The sequence below is a fragment of the Micromys minutus genome (assembly GCF_963924665.1).
Source record: "Micromys minutus genome assembly, chromosome: 8".
Lineage (NCBI taxonomy): Eukaryota > Metazoa > Chordata > Mammalia > Rodentia > Muridae > Micromys > Micromys minutus.
Window position 1 is genome coordinate 23,163,530 of NC_137977.1, and position 14,152 is coordinate 23,177,681.

At 42.1% G+C, this 14,152-nt stretch overlaps 1 protein-coding gene across 2 annotated transcripts in view; it reads right to left on the reverse strand.

Annotated features, from left to right (window-relative positions):
- Positions 1 to 9,267, reverse strand: part of DNAJC18 (DnaJ heat shock protein family (Hsp40) member C18) — a 28,722-nt gene extending 19,455 nt beyond the window's left edge. Inside the window, exons 1-3 of one of the 2 annotated variants that reach the window (XM_080919955.1) lie at positions 9,163 to 9,267; positions 6,978 to 7,164; positions 2,827 to 2,972 (exon numbers count right to left, since the gene is read on the reverse strand). In XM_080919955.1, coding sequence (XP_080776081.1) covers positions 2,827 to 2,972; positions 6,978 to 7,164; positions 9,163 to 9,202 — 373 coding nt within the window. In that variant the 5' untranslated portion in view covers positions 9,203 to 9,267. Of the gene's footprint in view, positions 1 to 2,826; positions 2,973 to 6,977; positions 7,165 to 7,251; positions 7,386 to 9,162 lie in introns of those variants that run through there. The other variant, XM_080919956.1, reaches the window with a different exon arrangement.
- Positions 9,268 to 14,152: the final 4,885 nt, after the last annotated feature.

The window sequence follows — 14,152 nt, forward strand, 5'->3', positions numbered from 1 at the left end:
CCACTCTGTAATTGCAAAATAACTTGTGGCTGTTTTGTTGACATTCTGAATGCTTCTAAGTAAATACAATTTTTTATTAAAAAAATATATCCTGGGTTGAGCAGATAATATGTAGGTGGAGACAGGCAATGTTTGCTTGTTCAGAGATGCATACATAGTTGATGGTCTTCAAGCATCTCAAAGACTCATAAAATATGGCATTTAAAGATGTTTTTAGTGATTTAAGGCTTTTATGACATTGAGACATGTCAGCTCCTGGCAGCACCCCATTTGACTTGGAAGATGATGAACCTCAATAACCTCCACATGGAGTTGCTTCAACTGTAGCAGCTAGCCACTGGACAAAGAAAGTGACCTAAGTTTATCTGCAGACAGAATATTGTCTAGTAAAGACAAACAAATGCAGGCATGTTGACTGCCAAGTTCTGCCGAGACAGGGTAGGTAAGCAAGTCCTTCATAATAATCATATTACTATTATGTGGAGGCACAAGCTTATACCCAGCCTGATAATGCAGATGCTGTGGGGTTTGATGACCAGCCAAAACCTACTGCAAGGCCAGAAAGAGACCCTGTCTCAAAAAACAAAGGTGGATGGCATAATATTCAAAATAAGCAAAACCTTCACAAAAGGTCTGTCAGATATTCTGGGCCAGAAGGCTGAAGATGATGCTCCAGTGTTACAGAGACTATTGGGGACTGTCTAGGCAGTCAGCTGTCTCTGTCATTTCTATAATTTTTGGAAGCTGTATCCTTGTGCTTTCTGCACTCAGGTAATGTTTATTTCTTCCTCAGGTCTCTGATGTGGTGAAGACTAAAATAGTCATAGTCTTACTATAAGCCTAAGTTGTTTAGGATTTAAAAAGAAGGTAATTCAAGTTATAATAGAAATTGATTTAGACACAGAACTCTAAACTAACCAGGATAGGAGACATAATTAAATATTTTCTCCCAAGTTACCAGAATTGAATAGACTGGATTTTAAAATGTAACTATTACCTAATAATTTTCATAATAATATCATAATTGTTTCTACTGTATATTGTTTATTATTTTAAGAGAAAAGGCCTTTTTATTTAGATTTTAAAAAAGGGAATTATTGGGGTCTGGTCTGTTGCTATGTATTGTAATGCTTAATTCTGTACCTGAAGGTCTAGGTCTATGAGTGAATTCTCGTGTTTACAAGCTTTTGTTGTGTAAACCTTCTTCTTTAATTTTTAAACTAATGGTTAAATAAGATTGGCTACAGCAAATATTGGAGAGATTAGAGGTAGGTGAGACCTGGTTGGGGCGGTGGAGATATGAGAGAGAGAGAAGGGGAGGGGAAGGAGAGGAAGAGGGAGAGGGACCCTGAAAAATGAGAGGAAGAAGAATGAGATGAGAGGAGAGGAGGAAGCAGCCATGAGAAGGGATGGACCATGAGCACATGACCAGGAGAAACAGCAAGTACACCTCTGGGAAGGTACCTAGGGCAGCCGTTAGAAAAGTAGATTAGGGGTTATCTCCCAGTAATGGTCAAAGACAAATAAAATACCAATAGTCTGAGTCTCATATATGTATAAGCTAGTCGGGAATAAGTTTAAATTGGTTGAATTACAGCTAGAGCTATATAATGAGACCCTCTCTCAACAGAAAGAGAGGTGGAGGGAGTCAGGGAGAAAGAAAGAATGTCAAGTGATGTCCTTGCAAGCACTGACCTGAGCCAGGCTCTGTGGAGGCACAAGCTTATACTCAGCCTGATAATGCAGATGCTGTGGGGTTTGATGACCAGCCAAAACCTACTGCAAGGCCAGTGAGAGACCCTGTCTCAAAAACAAAGGTGGATGGCATCTGAAAAATAGCACCTGAGTCTATCTACTGGCCTCTAAATACATGTGGACATGCACATAAGCAACATACACACAGACACAGACAGACACACACACACACAAACACACACACACACAAACACAAAACACACACAAACACACACACACACAAACACACACACACAGACACACAGACACAGACACACACACAAACACAGACACAGACACACACACACAAACACACACACACACAGACACACATACACACAAACACACACACAGAGACACACACACAAACACACAGACACAGACACACACAGACACAGAGACACACACACACAAACACACACACACACACACACACACACACACACACACACACACACACACACGAGTGTTTAAAAATCTATGCTTGGGTGGTGCACATCTATATTCCCATCATTTGAAAGGCAGAAGAAGGAGGATTGTCCAGACAGAGATACATGAATAATAAGATTCTATCTCAAACAAAACTAAGCAAAAGTGTGTGTTAAGAAAAAATAACTTGCTTATGACCTAAGAAGCCATCTGCAGGGAAGACTGAAAGCAATTTACTTCTGGGCCTGCAAGATGGCTCAGAGGGTAAAAGGTGTTAGCTGTTAAGTCTGATGCCCTTGAGCTTGAGTCCTGGGACCCATAGAGCAGAAGCAGAAAACGGATTCTCAAAGGCTGTTATCAGACATCCATGCATGTGCCCACTACTAAGATAAAAAAAATACAATTTACAAAACAAAAAATGGGCTGGGAGATGGCTCAGAGATTGAGAGCACTGACTGCTCCTCCAGAGGTCCTGAGTTCAATTCCCAGCAGCCACACGGTGATGAGAGCCATCTATAATGAGATCTGGCACCAGCTTCTGGTGTGCAGGAATACCTGCAGGTAAAACACTGTACATAATAAAAAAATTTTAAAAATTAAAAACAAATAAATTTGCTACCACTGACATTACCAGGGCAGATGGGCATGGGTTCAAGGTCAAACCTTTGAAGGCATCAGTTGCTCCAGGAGCACAGTTCTTGTCGGGGTGAAACTTCAGGGCAAGCTTCTTGTACGCTTTCTTAAGCTCTTCATCGCTGGCATTGTGAGGAACACCCAGAATGTCATAGTAATTTCTGCACTTCTTGATTCTTAAAAAAAATTAAATATATATACATATATATATATTTTTTTTTAAATACAGAGGCTCTATTTCTACAACTAACAGCCAGACAATATATTCATCCAACCTTTAAGCACCAAAGCAAACCTAAGAGGAATTAGTGAACCAATTATGAGACATTCAAATCTTCCTACCCAGGTCTCAATGCTTTTTATACAGCTCCTCTGGGTGTACTCTCCCCTCCTTCCTATTTTCACAGAAGGGGGCAAAAGGAGCATGTTAACCTTGATGTCAAAGTTCAGGCTAAGATCCTGAAGCTTAATCCAAGAACAGCAAAGCTAGAAGAATCAGCTAGCTATCTCATTTTGTTTTCTTGTGACAGCATCTCAAGCAGCCTAGGCTAGTCTCCAGCTCACTATGTAGCTAAGGCTGGTCTTTAAGTCTTTTTTTTCTTTTTTTTTTTTAAGATTTATTTATTACACTGTCACTGTTCACAGACACACCAGAAAAGGGCATCAGATCTTATTACAGATGGTTGTGAGCCACCATGTGTTTGTTGGGATTAGAACTCAGGACCTTTGGGAGAGCAGTCAGTGTTCTTAACCACTGAGCCATCTCTCCAGCCCTGGTTTTTAAGTCTTAATCTTCCATTCCCCATAGGCTGATATTATGGGTGTGCATGCTTTCACATAAGCCCTTACAGCTATCTTTCAAAATTGTGTGTACAATTTTCTCTTCAGGTAAACAGGATGTAGGGGAAGTTCTGATGCTAAACTCCTGTTCCCCAACTGGTTCTTGATCTGTCAATAAAGAAAGTCAGAGGTCAATTGATGGGTAAAAGGTACAGGTAGGACTTCCAGATCCCTGGAGGAGAAGGGATACACATGGAAGGAGAGGGAGAGTTTCACCATGCTTCTGATGAAGAGCCATGTGAGATTTTAAAATGGAGTAGCCACACAGGCTGCTCCTACCGGCGGGTGGTCAGGGGTGTCTAGCAATGGCTAGACTGGACTAGCCACTAAAGTTTAGGGCAGGTGGGAAGTGCAGAGCTAAGAGTAATGATAAGGGCATGCTTTTCCTGGTGAGAGGTAGTAGTGCCCAGCAACTGTACCAAAAAGGCAAGTTGAAAATGAACAACTATGTGTGTGTCTATTATCCGTGGATTTAAGGGAAGATGGGCAGGGGCTTATACTGCAGCTCATTCCCGGAGCACAGGTAGGATATAGCAAAAAGCTACATGCAACAACAGGAAGGAGGTTTGTTTGTTTTCAGATGGGTCTTGCTATGTAGTTCTGGCTGTTTTGGAACTTTTTATGTAGACCACTCTGGTTTCTTGACTCAAAAAGATCAGCCTACTTCACTTCTGTCTCCTTCCCAAGTTCTAGGATAAAGGCATGCTTGGTCTTTTTTGTTGTTGTTTTTGTTTTTTTTTTTTTTGTTTTTTTCCTCTTACAGCTTTATTTTAAAAAGAGAGATAAATGTACAGATTTTTAAAGGCATTTTGGCATAATACTATAGGAATATATTTTGTCAGTACTTAATTCTTTTAGAGGTTTGATGGTATGCATTGAAATCTTACTAGTTACCATAAGCATTAAGCACATGTAGAACAGAACGTAACATGGAAACAGAGTTTTCTTGGTGTGTATAGATTAAACATAATGATTTTTGAATGCCAAAAATTGCCACAAGACTATATTCTTAGCTCTTGGATTATGAATGATTTAAGGTCCAGGAGTACCACACTCTGAGAGGGTGCTATACACTTATTTTTTTTTTCCTAAGAAGGACTGAAGCTTTCACTTTTTGTCCTTTGTTTTTCTTGAGCTTCATATGGCCTGTGAGTTGTTTCTGGGGTGTTCAGAGCTTTCTGGGGCTAGTATCCAATTATCAGTTTTTGGTTTTTTTTTTTAAGATAGATTCTCACATAATCCAGGTTGGGTTTTAACTCTCCAAGTAGCAGAGAATGACTTCTTGAGTGAGTGTGTGTGTGTGTTTGTATGTCTGTCTGTCTGTATATATATATGCTTGTATGTGTGTATGTTTGTATGTGTGTATGTGTGCTTATATGTGTGTATGTGTATATGCATGTATGTGTGCTTGTATGTTTGCATGTATGTATGTTTATATGTATGTATGTATGTATGTGTGTGTGTGTGTATGTATGTGTGTATATGTATGTACGTATGTATGTATCAAGACCAAAGACCAACATCAGATGTTTTCCTCCTGGTCTTCATTTTATTCTTTTAAATTACATTTTCTTTCTCTCTCTCTCTGTCACTTTTATCTCTTTTTGAGCCCTGGCTGTCGTGAACTCACAGAGATCTACCCACCCCTGCTTACTGAGTGTTAGGTAAGCATCACTCCCCACACCTGCCTTGAACTGATTCATCCTTTTCTGTGAATATTCAGTTGTCTAGTCAACATTTGTAGAGGACTGTTCTTTCCTCCACTAAAATGTCTAGGCACTTTGTCGATGATTAATGGACTAGAGCCAGGCTTGCTGGCTCATCTCACCTACCACTGCTAGTATCTGATAGCCTGAGGCAAGAGATTTACTGGGAGTCTGGAACTTAAAGAGTTAAACCTTGTCTAAAAACAACAATAAAAACCAAGGGCCCATAAACATAAGTGTTATTCCTCAGCTTAGTCCACTGAGCTACATGTCCATTCTTAAATTTGTCTAATGGTCTTCATTGTTAGAGTTTAAAGTTTAAGCCAGGCAGTGCTGGCATATGCCTTCAATCCCAGAACTCTGGAGGCAGAGGCAGGGGCATCTCTGTGAGTCTACTCTGATCTACAGAGCTAGCTAGATACAGGATAGCTAAGGTTATACAGAGAAACCCTGTCTCAAAAGGCAAAACAAAAATTAAAGCACTACTTCTCTAACTTTGTTCTCTTTAAGAAACTATTGAGACCATTCTGGGCCCCTTCTATCTCTATATGAGTTTTCTCTCTGCTATTTATTTGTTTGCTTTTGAAACAGACACACCCAGAGCATGGTGAATCATGCCTTTAATCCCAGCATACAGAATGGCCCTGTAATTCTCTATAGCTCTTTTAGGCTTGGAACTTCTTATGCAGGCCAGGTTGGCCTTGAACTTATGTTCCCAGTACCCACATCAGGTGGCTCACAGTTGTCCATAATTCTATCTCCAGAGGATCTGACATCCTCTTCAAGTCTCTGTGGGCACCTGCGCTCTTGTGCTCACGCCCACAAACAGATACATAAAAATAAAATTAATAATAATAAAGGTTGTGCCCCCTCTCTTTTCAGCCCTTGAGGAGCACACAGACCTCACTAGGTAGCTCTGGCTAGCCTGGAAGTTGCTGATTTCCACTGCTCCAGAGTGCTGGGGTTATAGGCTTTCAATAGCAGGAATGCTTTCCTCATTGGAGAACTGTTTTTATCCTCCTGGGCAGTATAGTTAAAAGTTGATCAATTGTGTTAGCATTTTCAGGATTAAACTTATGACTGCACTGCTTTTTCTCTATCATTTTCCTATCTTCTATTTCATTTATATGTATTCATGTTATTTCCTTTATCCTTCTTATAAAAATTTGTTTTTTGTTTTTTTTTTTTTTTTGCTGTTTGTTTTTTGTCAAGGGTCTCAAACCTCAGATGTTCCTGCTTCAACTTAAGTTCTATGACAACAGGCATAAGCCACCACACCTACCTTCTACTTTCTTTTTCTTTTTTCTTTTCCTTTTTTGGTTTTAGTGTTGGTTTCTAGACAGGGTTTCTGTCTACCCTTCCAAAGGATCTGGGTTCAATTCCCAGCACCCAGATGGAGGCTCAAAACTGCCTGCCTTTGGACAGTTTCAGTGTCCAAAGCTACCTCTTCAGCCTGAGGGCACTGCATACACATGGTACACAGATACACTCATGGGGAAAACATCCACACATATAAAATAATAAACCAACCTAGAGAAAAATGGTAAAGATACAGGTCAGTAGTTACACAGCCTGTCCTGAGGCAGACCTTCTGAACACTCTATGTAAAATCCCTTATTTATCCTATGGGCTTACCTTTGTACCCCACGGAGCTGTTCTTCTGTATAAGTGGCATTCCCCTCTCCCTGCCGGGTCTGATTCCACTCACTCTCAGACTTCTTTTCCTTTTGTGCCTTCATGCAGTTACAGCAACCACAGGGGTCATGACTGTCAGGTCGATTGTCTTCTGGGTATTTGTTTCTTCTAATTGCATCAATGTAAGCTGCAAAGCAATCCCCAAATCAACCCCTGGTTCAAATCAACTTTAGGCTTTTGTTTGCTTTTTTCCAGACAAGGATCCACTACGTACCTTTGGCTGGCCTCAAATTCATGAACCTTCTGCCTCTGCTCCTCTAGTGTTGGAATTACAGGATTAGACACTTAAGCCCATCTCCACAATTTTGCTATTTGGCTGAACTCTCTAGGAGGCAGCTTGTAGACAGGAGCAAGGGTGTCTTTAGATGAGTAATAACATCATGGGGACCTTGAAGTCTCCACTCAAAACTCCACAAACAACTTCTCCTGGGACATTAGACAGAAAATATGGGATGCACCCAAGAAAGAAAATCTAAATGCTAGAAACATAAAGCCCAAATTTCTTTTTACTATACTTAAAATGTCCATTCAACAAATTCTCTTCACTTACAGAAAAGGACCTTGTGAAGCATCTCTACCCATTAGTGCAGGGCAGAGAGAGGCCCATTTCTTTGTGCTCCACGGTCAGAGGTGGCACTGCTTACATAGATAGATGGATGGATGGATGGATGGATGGATAGATGGATGGATGGATGGATGGATGGATGGATGGATGGATGATATAGATAGATATAGATACTATCAATGCCTCCTACTCTTAAACTTTAAAGCATAGACAGGCCCTCTCTGTAAAGCCAAAAACCACAGCAAAACAAACAATAAGAATGGAGTAGTTCAGTTCTTTTAAACTAGCATCTGGGGTAGCTGGAGAGAGGGCTCGGCTGTTAAGAGTGACTACTGCTCTTGCAAGAACCTGAATTTGGTTTCAGCACCCACACAGCAGCTCAAACCTCTTGTAACTCCAGTTGCAGGTGGATTTGATGCCTCTGGCCTCTGAAGGCACCTGCACTCTCAAGCACATAACCTCCCTGCCACACACACACAAAGATAAAATAAACCTTTTTGTGGATTAAATAAACTAATACATGTAGAACTAATATGAACCAAGACACTGGGCTAGACATATCAGGCGTTGTGTGGGTGAGAACAACTCCTGCCCACAAAAAAGGTTATAGTCTTATAGCATAAGACGATTCAATAAGTCCTAACACCTATAGAATGTACAGAGCAAGCCAGTGAGGACAGAGGCACTCCTGTCTTCCTCTCATAAGACCTGAAAGGGCTTTAAGAACGTCTTCTCTCCTATTCAGGATCCTTCTGTGACACTACCTCGACACCCTTCCTGGAGTTAGCAGCATGGCTAACTCCAAGGCATCCCGCATTCTTCATGTCTTTATGTGTAACGTTTTCTCTACAAAGTTTCTCTTGACACCCAGCCTGTGTTGGATACCTTGTCGGTGTGCAATCCAAACCCCCAACCTTGCTGTGGTAACCCAGGAACTTACTGGCTGTGTTTTGTAAAAGGCTGTTAACCGGTCAAACTCTCTCAGTGACTGACAGTTCTGTGAGCTCAGGGACCTGCGTCTGTCAAATTCCCCCTGCAGAATCAGCATAATGTAGGACACATGATAGGTATTGTGATCAAAACTTTTTTGCCTGATCGTAGGATGGAAAAGGACAGACAGCCTACTGACCCTGATGAGGCCTGGAGGGAAAAGATGAAACCGGGACTGAGAGTCAGGTAGCTAACCTGGAGGAGTCATCCATAAGGGGCAGGTAAGCTACAGAACTCAGCATCCTAAGAGCCCCCGAGTCACTCACAGGAGGTCAACACTGGCCGAGCAGCCCTGGGCTCTGGACAGGACAAGACCGAGACAGGATTGAGGGTCCGGAGGCAACTAGTCGTAGCCGGTGACTGAGCTCAGGGGCAGAGTCTCCGCCAGAGCCAGCGTTCCCGGCCTCTGCTCTGGGCCGCCCTCCACCTCTACGCGAACCCTACCCAGGCTTAGCATCTTCCCATAAGCCTCCATCTGGCCCAGGATCTCCGCATAAATCTCCGAGGAGCCGCATTCCTGATCTCTCCGGAACGCTGCCTTGTCCCACCCTCCAGTCCGGGACCTAGTACCTTGGGTCCAGCGCTCGCCGCTGCCCAGGGTGGCCGCCATATCGGTTTTCTGTCAGCAGGTCGGCTGAGCCTTTCAAGTCGGGGAGGCTGAAAGAGAAGGGGCGCAGAGCGCGGGGCACGCTGGTCATTGTAGTTTAGTACGTGTGGGCTGCGCATCTACGCGACTACAAGTCCCGGCGGGGCCCGCGCGACACACTCTGAGCCGCTGAGGTGTAAAGAGGTTGGACCCCCAGAGCAGGTCCTGCCTAATTTAGTTGGCTGATTTCTACTGGCTCTGACTCAGACTCATCTGAACCTAAGGACAGTGACTTCTGTTCTGCCTGATCCTGAGAACATACATAAGTCCTGCAGGCTTTGCACACTGTAGGACAACCGGTGACTGTTTACATCCACAAGACTGTCCCTTTTTTAATGTCCACCAGTGCTTATTCTGTGAAAACTCTATGCTAGGCCCTGGAGATAGCTAAATTCATGAAAAGTGGAGTGAATTCAATGTAGTTAGACAGTAGTTTGGGTTCCTCCCATTCACGTTCCCCAGGCATCAGAGACTATAACGGGGTGAGTGGGAGGGCAAGTGTGGGAGCTACCATCTGAACTTTGCCATTTCTTGTTCTTAATTCATCCCCATCTACTCATGAGCCTCTGAGACATTTCTCTTTCTCAGCCCAGTCCTTTCTCTGGCCCGTTTTCTAAGTTTGGAAAGAGGAAAAGAGGGATTATTCCTACTGTTCCTCACACGGTTTTCCATAGAGTCTAGCAAAGACTCAAAGCCACTCTTTCATGGGGAACCACTGGCCTCCTCATTCCCTTGCTCATCCACGGAGGATCACCAAAACCTAATCTAATCACCAAACTAAAGATCAGGTCTATAAAAGGGCAAAATAATCATGATTTCAGAAAATTATGTGGGGAGAAAAGTGTACCTGGAATTCACTTTGATTTTATTCAAGAAAATCAAACCAATTATGCTGTCAAACACCACCTACTTAGGCTGTTGGGAAACTAGGGTGAACAGTGAACCCAAACAGAAGAATAAGAACCTCAAATGACAAGTATGGTTGTAGCCCTTCCCTATTGACATAGCCCTGGCATGCTGACTTCATGACTACTTGGAATGCTGGGAGAACAAGAACTCTCAATGAAAAAAGCTCAGAGTTAGACACAGGCTTTTTAGTTGGGGGTTGCCACAAGTCATTGTGTGGCCCTGAGCTACGCCTTTCTCCTTCTGCTCTGACCTCAGTCTTCTATAAGCTGAGAAGGATATATGATTGGTAATTACTAAGTTGAAGTATTCTTAAAGCTCAATGTGTAGCTACCTCTAGGAACATCTATGAGGAGCTGGAAGGGGAAGAGAGACACAGCAAGGAAGGCTGTATTGCCATTCTCTAATCAAAACAGTTCTGTTTTATATTTTGTGAATTAAAAGATATGTGTTTGAGGGTGGAGAGACAGTTCAGCAGTTAAGGGCACTGGCTGCTCTTCCAGACGTCCTGAGTTCAATTCCTAACCACATGGTGGCTCACAACCATCTGTAATGGAATCTGATGCCCACTTCTGTTTGATGCCCCCTTCTGTCACACAGGCATAACATGCAAATAGAACACTCACACACATAAAATATGTAAATAAACAAATCTTATTTATATATGTTTAATGATAACCAAAGGACTATTCCTTTTTGTTTTTAAGATGTATTTATTTTATGTATGTGAATATACTGTAGATGTCTTTAGACATATCAGAAGAAGGCATCAGATCCTATTACAGATGGTTGTGAGCCACCATATGGTTGCTAGGAATTGGACTCAGCATCTCTGGAAGAGCAGTCAGTGCTCGTAACTGCTGAACTATCTCCCCAACCTCACAAAGCTTTTAAAAAATTTTTAAAGCATATATTTAAAAACTACCAACAAAAAAAATCAATAAGTTGAGTTTTGATGGTTCATATTCTTAATCTTAGCACTCAGGAAGCAGAGGCAGGTGGATCTCTATGAGTTCAAGCCTGCTCTACAGAGCAAGTTCCAGGACACTCTAGGCTATACAGAGAAACCATATCTACAAAATAAAGCAAAGCAAAACAAAACAAAAACTACCAAGTTAATGGACCCTTAAAGGCTTGTGTCATTTGTAATATCAATTACAAACAGAACACCTAACAATGAGATTGTGCCCTAAATCCTAATCTATAACTGTAATGGCAACTGTGTAGATATCGATCATTGTCATCTGGTTTGGGAAGGGAACAACATAATGGGTGAGACATTAGCCTAGCATTGTTGATTTATAAAGTACTTAGCACTTTGTCTGATATTAAATAAAAACTAGCCAGTACTATAGACTAGTGTGATTTTACATTGTAAATTTGTGTGATTTTACACTAGTGAATTAGTAGTATATAGTCTACATTAGGCATGCCATGACGTCTTCAGAACACCTAACTAGATCTCTATGCCTGTATATCTGGCAATCATTGTTACTATAAATTTAAAAAAAAGAATAACAAAAAAGAGCTAGGAGGCTGATTTCCCCTGTATCCTACACCTCCAGCCATTAAAGCTAATGACCTTTCCCACTCCTGATTTCAGAAAGTTCAAAGGATAAGCCAGGCATAGTGATACACACCTGAATCTTAGCACCAGAGAGGAAATGGAAGAATCCGGTCTGGTAGACAGGAGACCTTGCCTCAAATAAACGAGAACACCACCAGATATGCAGGTCCATGTCTGTAATACCAGGGGGCTCAAGCAGGAAGATACTAGTTTGAGGCTAACCTGAGATCCGGAATGAGACTGCATCTCAAACAAATGTGTATGGCAGCTGGAATTGCTGTGGGAAGGCCTGTGCATCATGACCAGGTGGGTTATGTTATACTCTTCAACTTGAAGGACAAACATCCAAACCATGAAATAAGCTGAAGGCCAGCTCTGAGACCCTGGGCCTGTGACCAGATCACATAGTTCAGGTAATAGTGTGCTAACAGAAGACAGGATCTGGTCAGGAGAGATGGTTCAGTGGTTAAGAAGACAGAAGCTTGGATCTGACACCTGATCCAGAGCATGCATTAGATGGTTGTGTGTAAAAGACTTTCTGCTTTGGGGATTGTAGAAAATGGCAACCTGAGATAGGGCACAGCCTTGGGTTACAGGGCAGGGAGTTAAAGGTCTGCAGGTAATCACAGATGTCCGAACACCATCAACTCGGAAGTATCTGGTTGAGTGTGGAATTGCTAGATGGAGAAGCACCGGACATTATAAAATCACTTGGTATCATAGTCTAGATTTGAGTGTGTTAGGCAAAACTGGAAAATTGAGGCCTCCCAAGGAACATTCTCTCACCATTCTCTGCAACCTTCCAGTAGAAGAAAAAAGGGGGTGATGTGGCATTGCACCCTTTTCAGATAATTGCATGAAAATGTACCGATTGGCTCCTTTAGATCTTCACTGACATTTCTGGATTTGCCTGTATCACTTAGACAAACTTAGGTTTCCAAACCCAACACAGAACACTTCTGTGCCAGTTGCTGTTTATGCCAATTGACAGAAGTCATTACTGTCCAGCAGCATCTGTGTTTATATGAAGCCAAGGGCAAGCAAGCAGCAGCAAAGACAAGGGCTGTCCTGTAGGTGGGCTGCAGAAGTGTCGCTGTGCCCAAAAGCATAGACTGTTGCTCTTATAGGGTCCATTCCTAGCGTCATGTCAGATGGCTCACAACTACCGATGTTTCCATTCCCAGCACACCCCACATTCTCTTCTTGGCTTCACGGGCACATGCATTCACACCACACACACACACACACACACACACACACACATCCATAGAAATCAAAAAATAAAAATAGCAGAACTTCTTGGAGAGAATACAGGAGAATTGGGATCTCCAAGCCAGTTCTCAGAAGGAAATATCCAAAAATCCAGGAAAAATTTTCACACACAAAAAAGGAAAAAAAAATACCCACAAATCCAGGTGACTGGCAATTAGGACCAGAAGGTTTTTGGTAGATTGACATAGAATTTAGTGGGACTAGCCTGACTTTGAGAACTTATGTGCCTGAGTTAAGAAAAAGGGTGCCTACAGCCAGTATTCTATCAGTTTTATCCATGTCAAAGAGATTTGTTGGTAGAAATATTGATGTGAGTTTTATCCAGTCCTGAAAAAAGAAGGATACTGGGTACATCTTCCACATTTTAATTGGGGACTGTGTAGCTGAGCTGGTGTTGTGTTTCTTGTTTTCCCATAGGCTAAGCAAAGAAATACAAGGGTATTCTATAACACACACGCACACGCACACGTGTACACACAGAGAGAGAGCCAACCAACTTCCTGCTTTCTGTAGTCTTGTATAAGAAAAGAGAGGAAGCTGTCTTGTAAATGGTCACCATCCTGTTGTCTAGACTTCAAGGAAGAGATGTAGGCTTAGGGAAGCTACAGGGGCAGCAGAGGGCTGCACTAGGATTTCCTGTCAGAGATGGACTCTTGTATTTATATACAAAGTTGGAACCTACCAAAGACCTCCCTCAACACAGTTTGCTAAGCACAGGATCTAGAATTAAATGATATCATCCTAGACCCACCCCCAGAGTGTCATTAATTGGCAATTCTCTGGGCCAGCACTGCAGTGTCAGCAGCCAAGGGGGAGAGAGCCTTGCCTTCTCAAAGATATTAATACCAGTTTATTCCTCCATCTCCCAGATATAAATACCTTATGACTAACAGCTCACATTTGTAGTACATTGTCCAGAGTCAGGAGAAAATGTGTGGCTTTGTGTTGAAGAAGTCATATGAGTTAACCAGAGTGAAATCCACCCATGTCCTTGACCTGATTAGTTCAGAACACAAAGCAGTCGAACCAAGTTCCATGGCAGAACGATAGCAGTTCTAACAGAATTCAAGACTTCCAAACATTGTTACATCACATGCAAAGTTCCATGCCAGAGATAGCTTTTTGGACTGTAACTGGATGTAGTAAATCATACTTTTGGAAGCATGGTT